The sequence below is a fragment of the Sturnira hondurensis genome, unplaced genomic scaffold, assembly GCF_014824575.4.
Source record: "Sturnira hondurensis isolate 20B ecotype Veracruz unplaced genomic scaffold, ASM1482457v3 Scaffold0011253, whole genome shotgun sequence".
NCBI lineage: Eukaryota > Metazoa > Chordata > Mammalia > Chiroptera > Phyllostomidae > Sturnira > Sturnira hondurensis.
The window spans coordinates 1,560,605-1,576,747 of NW_028083884.1; the positions used below are offsets into that span (position 1 = coordinate 1,560,605).

The following is a 16,143-nucleotide window of genomic DNA, read 5'->3' on the forward strand; positions in this document are numbered from 1 at the left end:
AACTGCAATATTGCTTGTTATAGCAAAAAATGAAAAGACCCTAAAATCCCATGAATAAGTTAATATAATGGAATACCATACAGCCAGTGAAAAGAATCAAGTAGTTCCATATCGATAGAAAATATCTCCAAGACCAGTGAAGTTTCAAATATGTTAACTAGACATAAAATGTGTTCCCAGTTTCTTTTTTATTATATAGAAATATATGTTTAAAAGTTTAAAAAGTTGCCCTGGCTGGTGTAGCTCAGTGGATTGAGCGCGGGCCTGCGAAACACACGATCGTGGTTCGATTCCCAGTCTGGGCACATGCCTGGGTTGCAGGCCAGTTCCCAGCAGGGAACTCACGAAAGGCAACTGTACATTGATATTTCTATCCCTCTCTCCTTCCCTTCCCCTCTAAAGATAAATAAATAAAATCTTTAAAAAAATAAAATAAAAATAAAAGTTTAAAAAGTTAACAGAATTGGCAGAAAGAGAATGACTTCAGAGAGCCTTACTCTTTTTGTATTGCTTTAATTTTTACAACCGTTTCATAATGTTAAAAAATATTTTAAGTGAGGAATTACACATTCATTCCCATTACATTCACTTTTTGTGCAAACCTTTCTAATATTTGCTCAAATCAGGCATATTTCAGATAGCTGTCTGAGATATATTTTCATATAGTGGTCTTTCCTTTAACTACTACATCACAAAATTTCACTACATTTCTTCACAATTCTCTAAATGATTATCTTAATAGCTATAGAACCTTCTCTTTGTGTCCATATCATTTGCCACTGCATTCTTCAAAGGTTGACCACTGGGGTTTCCATTTACTTATTTTTATTTGACAAGTGTATTTGCTTTGCATTGTGCGGAACGCAGCAATGAACGTCTTCACGCAGGCAGGTTTTTGCATCTGTTACCTCAACGCCTCGACACATTTCTTCTGACAAGTCTGGGCCACAGGGCAGGACCCATCCTGCACAACACGACTCTGCAAGGGGCATATGTCCACATGCGGTTCCCGCCGCAGCACCGCCCACATGTGCTCCACCACAGGCTTGCACCTGTGGTTCGGGGCTCAGCCTCACGTTTTAACTTTCCTTTAAATATTTCAGTTGATGTAAAATACAGAGACGTTGATTCTTGACACATGCTCACCTGAGATATTTCTGAAGCAATCACAGAGAACATCCAGGGCCCTGTCCGAGGACGCTTCATTGTCTCTTGTCTCCCCCCAACAGGAAACATCTACATGGATTTTTCTGATTATGAATAAAAGTAATAAATTTTACTGTAAAAGAGTTTAGACCATAAATGGTATAAAGAAATAGAAAATATTACAAAATCCCACCGGCTTGAAAATCCACCATTGATTTTTTGTGTGTATCTTCATCAACCTCTTTGTCAGAGAAACAGACCCAAGTTCATGTTCTCGTTGACCTGAGCACCTTGAAGTAGCATTGCACACACTTCTGCAACGTGCTCTGTATCGCTGAACCTCAGGGACGGGCATCTTCATGACTCATCTGCATAATTAAGTTTCATGGCTGCATATTCTTTTCATTGTAGCACATAAAAAGCTTGTGTCAATCCATATTCAGGGCTATTTTGTTGTTTTCAGATGCATATCTGCATTTCTATAGAAATCACAGATTTAAAGGTGTATCCGTCATCCATATTTTTGTTACTTCCCTGTTCTCATCCGCTGCCCATTTTCCTATTGCAGAGCTCTTATGCATTCTTATTGATGGGTAAGAGCTAGCTCTCTGTATATGAGGAGCATCAGCTCCTCACTCAGTAAATTAGGACGACAGTACCACCTCCAAGGGGTTGCAAAGATTTAATCATCTAAGGTACGCCAAGTACCTAGCACAAAGCCGAGTCCTCTCCTTTCTCCGACTCCCTCCCCACCAGGTCAGTTAAAAGATACCTATGCATGGGCCCTCTCTCTTCCCGGTGTTGGACAATTATTCAGAATGCCTCCCCCAAACTTCCTAATTCCTAGTTCAAGGATCAGCTCTCCTGCAAAACTGAGAGCTGCCCCCTTCTTACTACCTTGTGAGATCAAGAATTTTTCAAGTGACCCTCCAACCCTCACATGAGAGAAGGCAGAGAGGGGGACAAATGGAGATCGGCTTTAACACGTGCCATGTGCCAGCTGCATCCGTCACACATGACATCACTTCCTCCCCACAGCCCCCCCGAACATGATACGTGACACAGACCAAGAAGCTCACATACACTGTAGATTATCGGGCACATCTTTATAACCAGCGGTCAGGGTTCCACTCCAAAGCCCAGGAGCAGACTGCCCTCCTGCAGAGTGGGCCCCCCACTCTGGGCTCCCTTGTGCCCCTCACCTGGACCACCACGTGCTTTACACAGGGTAGCTGATCAAGACTGGAGCAGCACACAGGTGAGCGCTCTCATTCAGAATTAGCCTTGACAGTGAGAAGCCAAACCCTTCCTTAAAATCCTCAAATGACCCAGCATTTCCACTCCTAAGTGCAGACCCAACAGAAATTCCAAATATTGTACCTCACCAAAACCAAGAGTAGTAGCATTATGCTTAATAGCCAAAGACAATAAATAACCCAGATACCCTGAAATGTATAAATAAACAGAGGTACAGGCAGGCAATGAAATGCTTACAGCAATGAAAATTAACAAACGACAACTACACACAACAACACAATGTGGATGAATCGCACAATTGTACGGGGCAAAAAAAAAAAGTCACACCGAACAGCCCACACTGCAGGAGTCCATTTACATGGAGTTCAAAGCCAGTGTTAGAAGTCAGGGTGCTGGGGACCCTCAGGGGCGGTGGGCGGGGCTGGGTGGGTGAGGGCTGCCCCAGGTGGCCCATACAGTTATGAATCACACACTTTTCTGTGTGCCTATGACTTTCAGGTTGAATTAAATGAAATTCCCATTTTTTAGGTCAAAACAGTCCAAGAGCAGCGATTTCATGTGGTTTAAATGAATACTTCAATAAAAACATGTTTTTAAAACCCTCTGGTAAAGGAGAAAGAAATGCCCAGCGTTGGTTGGCAGACCATACCTTTCTGAAAACCAGCCCCAAACCCCCTCTTCAGCTTCCAGCCCTCTTCCTTGCCCCTTTCTCCCTGGTGGAGACAGAGCCACCACCAGCCCCTCCCCTTTGTGGGACAATTCTTCACTGTCACTTGTGGAAAGCCTGTGATGAAGCCGGTCCTCATTTCCACAGTCCCAGCTGGTCTCTGCTGCCCACCCATCCCAGGCATCTCCCCCCCCCAACCCCCCACACCCCCCACACCCCCCTCTGTGCCTTTAGCTGAGTGATGAGGACACACGGCCAGTCTCAGTCCTGCCTGAATGCACCTCCTCGCTATGAACCAATTCATCCACAGGACACCAGGACTGTATCTCTTAAAGAAGGATTATTACTAAGATGACTCTTATATTTAAAAAAAAGACTATCATAAAAAATAGAGGCACGGAGATTTTATGAGTCTTGTGTGAGTCATAAAAGGCATAATCTTTATAAGTAACTGTGATAATGTTACCCACAAGTTAGGAAACTAACGGTCCCCTTTCGCAGTGTTAGAAGCATTTATCTCCCTGTGGAAGATATCTTCCACCCACATTCCATCTGGCCCCACCCGTTTGGGATGGGCGGTCTCCTGTGTGGCCAGAAAGGAGAGAAGACCCAGAGGAGACCCTCGGTCACAAGAAGGCACAGACTGCACGTCAGTGGTTCCCAAATAAGGCAGACAGAGGGCCTCCTGTTGAAAATGCAGGTTCCCAGGGCTCCAGTCCCTGTGTTGGTTCGGGTAAGTGTGAGCTGGGCCCAGGTGACTGTGGCAGAGGCAGTCAGCAGACGGCCCTGTGGGAAGCCTTGCTCTGGACTGACTCGGACCCTCAGAGGTCTATCAAAACGAGCATTGGGAAGGCAGGGCGAGGTGCTGACACTCCCGGGGCCCAGACCGCGCTCGTGCCAGGCTGGGAACTCGAGGGAGGCCAGGAGGATCAAGATGCAGATGCAGCCCCCCCACTGTCCAACAGCGGACGGTCCCGAGCCAGACAGGGGGCAGGTGACCAACTGCACCTGGGGCAGAATAAAACACGACTCCCAGCCCCCACGCAGGGCTGTGCACTGTCACTCTCAAGGGTGAACAGTGCCCAAGGGTGAACGGAAAGCTGTCACTTTCTGCCCCTGGGTGGAGTCCAATCACAGGGCTTTTCAGTTTCACGCCTCCTGGGGCCCCCAGTTGGTGCCTCGGAGAGACTGTCCCCACTTCCCAGCACCACACACGGAACATCACATTCAAGCTCACTTCCTGCCACTCTTACCATTTCCTGCACCTCCACAATGCACAGCCTGTGCGGAGGCCACACCTTGCCACCTAACCCCCACCCAAAATGAGCATCCAGGCCTCCGGGTCCTGGCTCCAGGACACTCCACCCAAAAGACTGTCCTTGGGCCAGGCCTTCTATGCCTGTCACTTGGTGTTCAAGGCTCCCGTCAGATGTCCTGGACAGCCTTCCCTGATGCCTGTCTCCTCCTTCTCATTCCCAATTAATCTCTCCTTCTCAGTAAAGTGAGCACTTTGCTTCAGCTGCTACCAGAACTGCCCCTGCCTGAGTCCTGGGCGGGACTCTCAGGGGTAACAGTGAAAGACCTGCAAGTTACTGTCAGTATTCCCAAATTCTACCTGAGAGCCAGTACCCGCAAGCAAGTCACCTGGATCAGCTAAAGCACCATGTTCCCCCATGCCTATTTGGAATTATACCAACCAAAGTTTACCCGTAGAGGGGAAAGAAAATAACCATTACAAGTGCAGGCATCTAAACGGTGCCAAATAAGCAGCTGCTAACTGAATAAGTGATAAGAGAGAAATGTTTGGAGGCAAAACTTTCAAAGCTAGTGAGTGCGCAGGGGCGGGGGGGGGAGGACAACCAGCCGTGGCCCACTGTGCGCTGGCTCTACCCAACTGTGAGCATCCTGGAGGCCTGTGGCCCCTCTTCGCCATCATCCCCAGCACCTGCCCGCGCCTCCCACACAGGACGCACTCAGAGGAGGATGTTGGATTGATCGGAGGTGTCGTTCATCTACCTGAACAACAGAGCACCCTGAGCAGACCCACAGTTCCTGGAGGGACATCCCAGAGAGGGAGCCACCAGCAGCCACCAGGAGGCAGAGAGAGAAGGGAGTGACTGGGGGGGAGGACCGAGGACCCAAGTGAAACAGACAGATCCCCTCTCCGAAAGTCGGCATTTCAGATCATCGTCATCATCTTTCCAGGGTCCTTTCTGCAGTGCTGTGATGAAGGGTTTTCCGCATTAATGGATCCTGGAGGGCGATGGCTGACAGCCGTGTGACAAAGGGGGCTGCCGATGACTGTTCAACACAACCACGTATGTTCTTATCAGCATTTGACTCACTGAGTCTTGCCCCTCCGGGGCCCAAAGAGCTGAGACTCCTCGAAATCAGTAACGTGTCCTCATCTCATCGCTGAGAGGATGTGAGCCACACCGGCCACCCCCCTCCACACACACGCTGCTGAGGTGTCATATCCCGAAAGCCTGATTTGAGAACTGGAGTGACACCTCTTCCCACACTATGCTTGCTCCTCCGCAAGGTCTGGTGCTGGCTTTGGCGTCTGCAGAAATGTTCGCAGAGTCTGGCCACAGGGCAGCGGAAGCCCGCTGGGCTCCTGCCCTTGGCTCCGCCCGGGGCCACACGTGACAGCGAAGGTGCCTCCAGGCCCGTGAGCTTCACAGTGCTGCGTGCAGCCTCGACACCATGCCCACACTTCAGAGTTTCCCAAACATTGGGTTCCTCTAACCAATTTATGTTCAGTTAAACTTTCTGTGCCAGCTCTGACGTGCCTCCCTGGTTCCTATGTTCTTCCCAGTGATTTGAAGTCCCTAGGCAGGACTGTCCAGAAGTCACTGAACACCTCTTAGGCTATCTGTGGGGTTGCCTGTAGAGCACCTTCTTAGGATCCTGAATCGACCAAAATCTGGTCCACAAACGGAGAACTGGCTCCTTAATTACGTGAGCCGGGAAACGCTTCATCCCTCCTGCCTGTGGGTGCCAAGTGCGTTTCATCGGCGCCACCTTAGACACTATGGGAGCACGTGTCAGGGTTCCTGCCTTCGTGCAGAACACGCCTGGTCCGAGAACAGGCCCACCCACAGAGGGCGTTGCCCCCCACGCACAAGTTTGCAAAGTAAGATATCCCCCACACCAGACGATTAGTCTCTTATCCTGGGATAAAAAACAGGGTAGAAATCCCAAGCAGAACCAGATGAATTCTCTCAGCCAGATTGGACCCAGCAGTGGAGAAGCTGGACTCCGCTCCCCAAACCTACCCAGGTGAGGGCCTGGCAGCTGAGACCATCGTCCTCAGCAGAGCTGAGTAGGCGCCACGGAGCCTGCCATCCGACCAGCACTGGCAAAAGGAAGACTAAAGCTTCCCCCAGAAGTCAGCCCCTGTCACCTCACCAGAAGTACGTCTGAGAATGCAGAGGGCCATCTGTACCTGTGCACTCCGATCCTGTCTTTCTGGAAGCCATCATCTGCCTGAGGATGACGGGTCCCCGCCCCATCCCAAAGCTGGTGTTTGCAGGCAAAGGAGCTACAAGTTGACACAGTGCTAACATTTCCCATTTCATATGAAACCAGAGAATCGGCCAAAAATGCCATCAATGCCCCAGTGTTTCCCTCTGAGCAGACTCCCCATTAAGTAATTAATACACAGGGGAAGTTTGGAGAAGAGAATGTGAACCGGCTGTCTGGTTTTTACGTAACATCCTAAGAGGACACAACAAGCGCAGAAACAATAATTGTCGGAATTTCAAATCCACTGCACAGATCGTTACATCTTTGTAAACCTCTCATAAATGTCTGAGGAAGTCTGAAGGAAAATCTGAAAACAATATAAACATTATCGGACCCTTTCTTAATCTTGAGACTTCTCAGCAGCAGTCAAACCAGGCAGCCGTGGGGCTCACCTTGGCTTCCTCCCGCATCCCTCACGGGCACCCGGCAAACGTCCAATTCCACCGGCCCTGAACACGCTGTCATTTCTATCACGCAGTAACCTAATGAGGCTCAGCCTCTCTGCCCACTGGAAACCGTCGCCCCCGCTCCGCCCTGGACTACAGGGCAACCACTAGCTGTAATGTTTATTCCAGAGGAGAAAAGAAGAGTCAGGCGAGGGGAACCTGCTTTCCGTTTTCCCAAATGCACCCAGACCCACTGAAGTTCTCCTGGTTCCCTGTTACCACCGATAACAACACTAGTGTTTGGGGAAGCAGAGATGAGGCGCCAGCCTGCATGAGGGGAGCTCACAGCCCTTCCTGGTGGTGTGAATAAAGACTGGGGGGGGGGGGGATTTCGTTCCTGGTAAAGAAAAACGCACAAGAGAGGGCATTTCTTCCCACGTGGACACCCTCCTGGGCCGCCCCGGGAAGGAAGTCATCTCGAAGCCTCCCGCCCGCCGTCAATGACTGGGTTTCGGGCACAGACCCAGGGAGGAGCCTCGCGTTTGGGATGCCCCCGTGGGCTTTTCGGTCAAACAAATAAGGAGAAACAACCTGCCAAATCCAGAAATGCGACTGCAACATTTAAAATGTATCCGGAAACAGCCACGGCCAGAGAGGAGAGAGAACCCGACGGCCAATGGAGGGCCGAGTGCAGCTGTGAGCGCCTCGGGGCCAGGAGGTCCAAGGGTCCGAGCCGAGATTTTGGGCTTGGCTCTAACAGGCGGAGACGCGACAGCTCCCTGGTGCCGGCGCCAGGAGGGGAGGCCGGCGGGTAGCGGGCCCAGGGATGCCGACGTCTCTGAAAAACCCTGTGCCACATCTGACCCTCCTCTTTCCAAGATCGCTATTTTCGGTACCGGACCTTCGCTGCCGCCTCAGAAGGGCCCCCGCCCCCACCCTAACCGTACGTGGACTCGGCACAAAGGTCCGGGCGGACCCCCGACTTCCCGAGCCTCCGCAGCAACAGTTTTCCAGCCGGACAAGTACCGCAATCGCCTCCTAGGAGAATGCTCACCAGGACCCAGGGCCTGGCCCTGAGGGCGGCAGGGGGCGATGGGAGGTGAGCCAGGAAGGAGCTAAGACTGCAGACGCCGTCTCAAGAACTCACATAGTAGAAACTTCCCGAGGGCGCGAGCGAGGTGCGCGTCCGCCTCCAGGGGAGAGCCCCGGAGCTCAGGGCTGGTGCGGAGCCGGGGAAGGCGCGGGCAAGGGGCAAGGGGACCCGAGCAGTGGTTGGATCCGCTCCCCGCCCGCTGCTGGTGGCGGGAGCAGGTATCAGACACGCGCACACAGCTACCTCCGCGGGGAGGTTCGCAGGAAAGGGCCAGGAGGGTGTCTTTCAGTCTCAGGATAAATCCCAAGGACTGAACTGAGCCGGGACCTGGAATCCAGGCCCCGGCCGGACGCGTTGGTGCAAACAAAGTTGGGGCGCGGAGACGCTCGGTGCGCGGGTCCCCGCATCAGGGCGCCCCTGCCCGCGGCGCACCACTACTTACACGAAGACCCCGAAGAGCAGGGCTCGGACCCCTATCTCAATGGCCAGCTCACGCATGGTGCAGCCAGAGCAGATCCCGCGCAGGCGGCGGCTGGTGCTCTCCGCGGCTCCCGCAGCTCGGCCGGCACCGGCTTGCTAGACCTGGGGCTGCGAGGGAGGCGCGCTCCAGGCCGCGGGTGGAGGCGGGAGGCGGGCGCCAGGCGGGGGCGGGCGGCGGCGGGGAGGGCTCAACCCAAACCTCCCGCGGAGAGGACTCCGCGGTAGCTCTCCCTACGCTCCAGGTCCCGCGTCCCTGTGCCCAGCACGCGGCGCCCCTGGGACTCCCCGCTCCTGCGCGCCGAGCGCCGCCTCCACGGCCAGGTTGGGGAAGCCCCGCCGCCGCCCCTGCGCGCTCCCCTGCTCCCCGCCAGTGGGCGGCCCCTGGGCAGCGCGCTCGCTGGGTCTTTGCCTGCAGCCCCTCCGCGTCTCCTTGCTCCCCGGGCTCTCGCTCCCTGGCACACACACGCACGTGGGCAGGTAGTACAGGAGGCTTTAGGGATTCTCTGGCGCTCCAGGCAGCCCTGGCAGCCGCTATTCGTGCCGAGCAGAGCTCCTCCCTTCTATTTTCTGTCCTCCTTACACCCTTCCAACCTGAATTCCCCTGCCCTAGGAAGTTCCCCGTAGGCCACTCGCAGGCTTCTTTTGCCTTATGAAGAGCCAACCAGGCGCGCGCTGGAGCCCAGACTGGGGGCAAAGGAGAGCCTGGGTGCTCGCCATGTCGCCAGCGCCAGGAGACCCCTAGGGATGGAACTGGACTGCCTGTGGGCTAGTGCGGGTCGCGCTCCCTCTCTGTCACACACACACACACACACACACACACACAGGAATTTATAATTAAGGCAGGTCCCTCTTGGGGACACATAAGCTTTGCTACCCATGAAAGGAGTGAAGACGGCAGGACTGCATCACAAATCCCACAGAACGGCCCGCCACTACACGGGTTCGGAGGTGGCTGGCTCCAGCAGCTGTCCAGCTGTGGACATTTAACAAATAATAGAACCTTCCAGAAGCGCCACATTGCTGCCCCAGCTGACAAAAGAAGGGACGAAGGAGTGGAGCAGTAAAGGCAGGTTCAACAAAGCAATCCAGCCACAGCACCCAGGTGCCCCTCCTGTGTCTTCGCGACTCCCGTGGGACGTGAGGTGTTCTCAGGGGAAGGAAGCATGGGTCGGAGGGCCCAGCAGTCTCCGAGACACTCTGTCATAAGGGACCAAATAAACACGCTGGCCCCTCGCCTGCACATGGCGAGCACCGACACCGTGAACTGTGAGACTGAGGTTTGAAAAATCACTTCAGAACGTGGCACTCGAATTTAAGTGCTGCTCCCGGCGGCTGCACACATCGTCAAAGCGCCGCTTGGTGAGCATCGCCCGTATTTCACAGGGAGCTTTTGCCCTGTCACGGAATCGCCATCATCCCTCCACGGTCAGGCCTCCGCCCCTGGATTTTTTTTAAAAAACAATATTGTCCAGTGTGATGATCCCATATTGACCATATTGCTATTTTCAAAAGCCAAGACCACCTTTGGCAAACACAACTTTCCAACAATNTGTCTTCGCGACTCCCGTGGGACGTGAGGGGAAGGAAGCATGGGTCGGAGGGCCCAGCAGTCTCCGAGACACTCTGTCATAAGGGACCAAATAAACACGCTGGCCCCTCGCCTGCACATGGCGAGCACCGACACCGTGAACTGTGAGATTGAGGTTTGAAAAATCACTTCAGAACGTGGCACTCGAATTTAAGTGCTGCTCCCGGCGGCTGCACACATCGTCAAAGCGCCGCTTGGTGAGCATCGCCCGTATTTCACAGGGCGCTTTTGCCCTGTCACGGAATCGCCATCATCCCTCCACGGTCAGGCCTCCGCCCCTGGATTTTTTTAAAAAACCCAAACAATATTGTCCAGTGTGATGATCCCATATTGAGCAGACTTTTGCTATTTTCAAAAGCCAAGACCACCTTTGGCAAACACAACTTTCCAACAATTTCTTATAACCTCATTTCCAGAGGTCACACTCTGTATCTCATTGGCCCCTACCTAGTTGCTCTAAGAGTATGGCCTGGCAACAGGCAGCCACATGGGGCCCCTACCTGCAGGGACACAGGTATGCGGGCTTTCTGGAGTCACCTGCTGTAAGCTTGCTGAGATGCTGAAACCACCAGCGACCCAAGAGGAATTTCAGAAGAGGTGGTCAAGTTCAACCTGGTCCCTCAGCATCTTCCATGATGGGCTCAGTGAATATCTGTGCTCTTGAACACCTCCAGGGATGTGGCACTCACTCACTGCTTGTTCCTTTTCTGAAGAGATCTGCTGAGGTCGCTTGAGCAGAAACAGGCGCAGGATGTAGAGTTGCCTGTAGCCTACACCCGTGGGTCCAAATGATGCTTCGTGGGCCACACAGAACAAATGCAATGCCTGATCTTCTGCATTCCAGCCCTTTAATTATCCTACACCTGAGAAGATAGGGAGATGGCAATGAGGATGGAGATAGAGAGGAGGGGTGAGAAGGGGAAACAGAGATGGACATGGGAGATATGACCATCGTAGCTGGAGTGTGGGGTGTAATTATGCTGATTGAGTAAATCTCAATCATAGACCATCTTTCACACCAAGAGGACTGAGAGGGAAAAGGGGGTGAAGTCTTAAGCTAAAGTCAGTTACTATTAGCAGTAGAAGGATGAGGGGTAGTGGGAAGGCAGGTTTCAAATGCCCACCACATGAGCTGCCCGCTGCAGAGCTCTCGCTAGAAGGCCATGGACGTGAGAACAGGGCCTATTTTCCCATTCACTGCTGTGTCCTGTAGGAAAATGCCTGGTACAGAGCAGGTGCTAGTAAACACTAGCGTTTGTCGTATAAATAGGGAAGTGGATGAACCTCAGGCACTGGGAAAATCTGGTAAATGTGGTGTCATGTGATTTTGTTCTGCTTGTCTCTGCCTTTGTCCCAACAGGGACCTCATGGAGGAGTTGGGTCCCCAACAACATCTAGTGGCCAAGTCTACGCACATTAAACCACCTGTCTGACTGTCCATTTGCCACTCGAGTTCGAAGCAGACAGCACGTGTTACTTTCTATCACATGCAGGTGACCNCCCTTTAATTATCCTACACCTGAGAAGATAGGGAGATGGCGATGAGGATGGAGATAGAGGGGAGGGGTGAGAAGGGGAAACAGAGATGGACATGGGAGATATGACCATCGTAGCTGGAGTGTGGGGTGTAATTATGCTGATTGAGTAAATCTCAATCATAGACCATCTTTCACACCAAGAGGACTGAGAGGGAAAAGGGGGTGAAGTCTTAAGCTAAAGTCAGTTACTATTAGCAGTAGAAGGATGAGGGGTAGTGGGAAGGCAGGTTTCAAATGCCCACCACATGAGCTGCCCGCTGCAGAGCTCTCGCTAGAAGGCCATGGACGTGAGAACAGGGCCTATTTTCCCATTCACTGCTGTGTCCTGTAGGAAAATGCCCGGTACAGAGCAGGTGCTAGTAAACACTAGCGTTTGTCGTATAAATAGGGAAGTGGATGAACCTCAGGCACTGGGAAAATCTGGTAAATGTGGTGTCATGTGATTTTGTTCTGCTTGTCTCTGCCTTTGTCCCAACAGGGACTTCATGGAGGAGTTGGGTCCCCAACAACATCTAGTGGCCAAGTCTATGCACATTAAACCACCTGTCTGACTGTCCATTTGCCACTCGAGTTCGAAGCAGACAGCACGTGTTACTTTCTATCACGTGCAGGTGACCTTGATGAGTTTCACACACACACACACACATATATATAATGTATATAGCACATAATAATATATATTACATATTTATAACAACATATATAATATGCATTATATATAATATGCATATGAGAGAAATAGAGATGGTATCTTGGAGCACAACTTCTAAAAAACACCTGTCCATTCTGTATTCTCCCTCAAAGAGATTAAGGTGGGTCTGTCGCCACGTACAATGTGTTCAGAGGAGTGAGAGATACACACACATCTTGACACAACAGCCCAATGCCACTGCTGGTGACCGGCAGCCGGGCGTCTGGATTTCCAAAGCTGTTGACCGGTCCATGCACAGCCCTCCCAGACGGGACCACAAAACTGCCTCTCCCGGGAGTGAAGGTCGCCTCGTCGGGCTTTCTGGTAGCCTACTTCTCCAGGTGTGCCTCCCAAAGGGATGGAGTTTCCCACCTTGGTGTATGGATAACACCGGGATTTTGGAAGCATGCAAAACCTCCATAAATTGTTTTTGTAAAGTTTAGGGTATTTTTCTGATAAGAGTCACATAATGTTTATCTGACTCTCAGAAGCTGGCGTCACCCCACGTTAGGCCAATAGGGATGAAAACAGATAATATCTAGAGGCATCAGACTCCACCGAGGAGGAATAAGGCCCTGTGGCAAGTTGTGTCTAATGCCCCAGCACTGGGACTTCCCTTGACCTAAGCCACTATACTCCTGGTTGCGGTTAAGACAGTTTGATTGGGATTTTCTTTTCCATCTTTGAGCCCTGATTGAATTGTTGGAATCTGTTAGATCTCTGTTTGCCAGGTAGCTCCCTGTGCCGAGCACTGTTGAGGGTTGTGTGGGAAACCCAGGAGGTCTAGACACTGCGCGTTTCGTTAGGAAACCAAGATCAACGCCCCCAAAACAAGACACTAGCGACTCGGGGCTCCAATAAATGGTGCAGACATTGGCAAAGCAGTTGAGCGAGGCCGTTCTGTCTGCCCGTCAGTGGTGGAAGAGCATTCCGTTCCACAGTGCCTAGCTCCTTCCTCGGCCTCCAGTGATCATATGCGTGACCAGGAATTGTCCGCCAGGGACAGTAGGAGAGAGGGATGTCACCAGGGCAAAGCCGGTCCCTGCCTATTTTACCTGGAGCTCATTTCCTTAGTTAATTCACAGGTCTGTTTTGTAACTTTCCAGGACACACGATGCTCTGACACTTGAGTAATAAGTGATATTCACGTGATGTTTCCCCTTTGTCCATGTGAAGGGTGCTAATGAGAATGGGCGCCAGAGTAAAGTAACAGCCCTCCCTCGCTTTCAAGTTCATGATCATTACTACCAGCAACATCCTTAATCTATGCGGGGAAGAGGCAAAATGGAGATGCCAACAGCCCCGAAGTTTTTCCTCACTTTTGTCTTGGAGTTGAAGCAGAGGATTAATAACAGGCCAAGGTCCAGTGGGCCCCTAGGTAGGGCGGCCAGGTATCCCTGCAATCACGAAGAACCATCTCCAAAGCAGGGGCTGCTGGGGAGGGGTGGGCAGGCAAGTGGATCGGCCACTGGTCACGGACAGAAGCACCCCAAGAGGAATAGTCCCGCACTAGTGACAAGCACTCTGTTCATACAGCAGACAGTTCAAGTTCCAAGGAATTATTGGTAAGGATAAAAGTTAAGGAGGCGGGACGAATGCAGGAGGCAGACACTGTATGTTCCCCACATCAATTGGCCTGTTGTAAAAAGAGGGAACGTGATTCTACATGATTCTTCACCATGTTTATCAGCATTATGTAGATGAAAAGACACCCTATTTTAAGAAGAGAATGGTCCTTGCTTTCTGCCTTTCCCCATCTGTGCCATCAGGGACAGTTAATAAATTTGTGTATCGGCGGAGAGAGCACAGGCTTTTTGCACTTAGGTCCATCAGAGGTGTGGTCTTGATGAGGCCTTTGGAGTCGGGCAGACCTAAGTTTGAACCCCACCTCGGCCCCTCCTCCTCTGTGTGACATCCGGCAAGTGAAGGCTGAGCGGTACTCCCTTCTTCTGCTAATAGTAACCTCTCTGCTCCGTAAAACGGGATTGGTCATCGTACCCGCCCAGTGGAGCAGTGGGGGCGCCCAGTGAGACGGAGCATTAAAGCGCTGAGTCCTGGGCCCAGTGCTCACCCCAGGTGGGGGGGGGGGGGCGGTGCTTGGCAGACCCCAGCGCCTATTGCAGACAGACGAGGCAGGGGGGCTGGCGTTTCTCTGCACGCTGTGTGCCGGAATGCGGTGGTTTCCAATCTGGCTCTTCTCCAGGGGCTGTAGCTTTNCGGCCACTGGTCACGGACAGAAGCACCCCAAGAGGAATAGTCCCGCACTAGTGACAAGCACTCTGTTCATACAGCAGACAGTTCAAGTTCCAAGGAATTATTGGTAAGGATAAAAGTTAAGGAGGCGGGACGAATGCAGGAGGCAGACACTGTATGTTCCCCACATCAATTGGCCTGTTGTAAAAAGAGGGAAAGTGATTCTACATGATTCTTCACCATGTTTATCAGCATTATGTAGATGAAAAGACACCCTATTTTAAGAAGAGAATGGTCCTTGCTTTCTGCCTTTCCCCATCTGTGCCATCAGGGACAGTTAATAAATTTGTGTATCGGCGGAGAGAGCACAGGCTTTTTGCACTTAGGTCCATCAGAGGTGTGGTCTTGATGAGGCCTTTGGAGTCGGGCAGACCTAAGTTTGAACCCCACCTTGGCCCCTCCTCCTCTGTGTGACATCCGGCAAGTGAAGGCTGAGCGGTACTCCCTTCTTCTGCTAATAGTAACCTCTCTGCTCCGTAAAACGGGATTGGTCATCGTACCCGCCCAGTGGAGCAGTGGGGGCGCCCAGTGAGACGGAGCATTAAAGCGCTGAGTCCTGGGCCCAGCACTCACCCCGGGTCGGGGCGGGGGGGGGGGGGGGGCGGAGCTTGGCAGACCCCAGCGCCTATTGCAGACAGACGAGGCAGGGGGGCTGGCGTTTCTCTGCACGCTGTGTGCCGGAACACAGTAGTTTCCAATCTGGCTCTTCTCCAGGGGCTGTAGCTTTAACATATATTTCAACCACTTCAAAAACTGTGAAAACAGGAACGTACACCCGCCAAGGTGGCCTGCTAAATCTCAGCGCGTGGAAGACTGCCAGGGCCTGAGCCGGTGCAGACACCGAAGCGAAGCTCGTGTCTGTGGATCAGCCTGACCTTCGCTCAAAGCGGGCAGGGATTAGGGGCGCTGCACTCTGCGCTGGTTGTTTGAAACATTCTGGCCTCTGTCCGTTTCTTGGCGCCAAATACACAAACGAGGACACCAGTGTCTGCCCCATTCGTGCCCTTGTCACTTTGAGACAGTCAGCTGTGTGCAGTCAGGGAAGTCGCACCTTGTGCACCGGGCAGCGTCAGCGTCCACCCAGACGGCCCCCTGCACTGGAGACCAGCTTCCCTTCCTTCAGAAAGTCCTGCTGCTTCCTGCTTGAGGAAGATTTCCGGAATGAAACTAGCACCGGTTCCAGACCTCAGGAGCTTCCTGGACGGAGTTTTGAAACTGGACCCGCACATGTGGAGAGAACCAAGAGATGCAAGAAAGAGGCCGGGCCACTCCAGATTGGTGGGTGACAGGTTTAATCAGCAAAGGAAGTTACTAGAAGGCTTGTCCTGGGAGGTACAAGACAAGTCGACCTCCACCCATGCACCCCCCTGCCCCGCCAAAATTCTAGGAGGCCTTGGGGGGGGGGCGTGGTTAGTCACACAACCACCCAGATGGTCTCGGCAACACGGTACTTTCTCTAGGCTGCGTCCTTGATGGGCAGAGTGTGCATTCCAAGTCCAGGGGAGGGGGAGGGCCT

General features: G+C 52.4%; 1 protein-coding gene across 1 annotated transcript in view; it reads right to left on the reverse strand.

Moving 5' to 3' along the window:
- Positions 1-8,645, reverse strand: part of PLPP4 (phospholipid phosphatase 4) — a 94,091-nt gene extending 85,446 nt beyond the window's left edge. Inside the window, exon 1 of the mRNA XM_037059570.1 lies at positions 8,520-8,645. Within this exon, the coding sequence (XP_036915465.1) occupies positions 8,520-8,575 (56 nt within the window). The 5' untranslated portion in view covers positions 8,576-8,645. The remainder of the gene's footprint in view (positions 1-8,519) is intronic.
- Between the last annotated feature and the right edge of the window lie 7,498 nt (positions 8,646-16,143).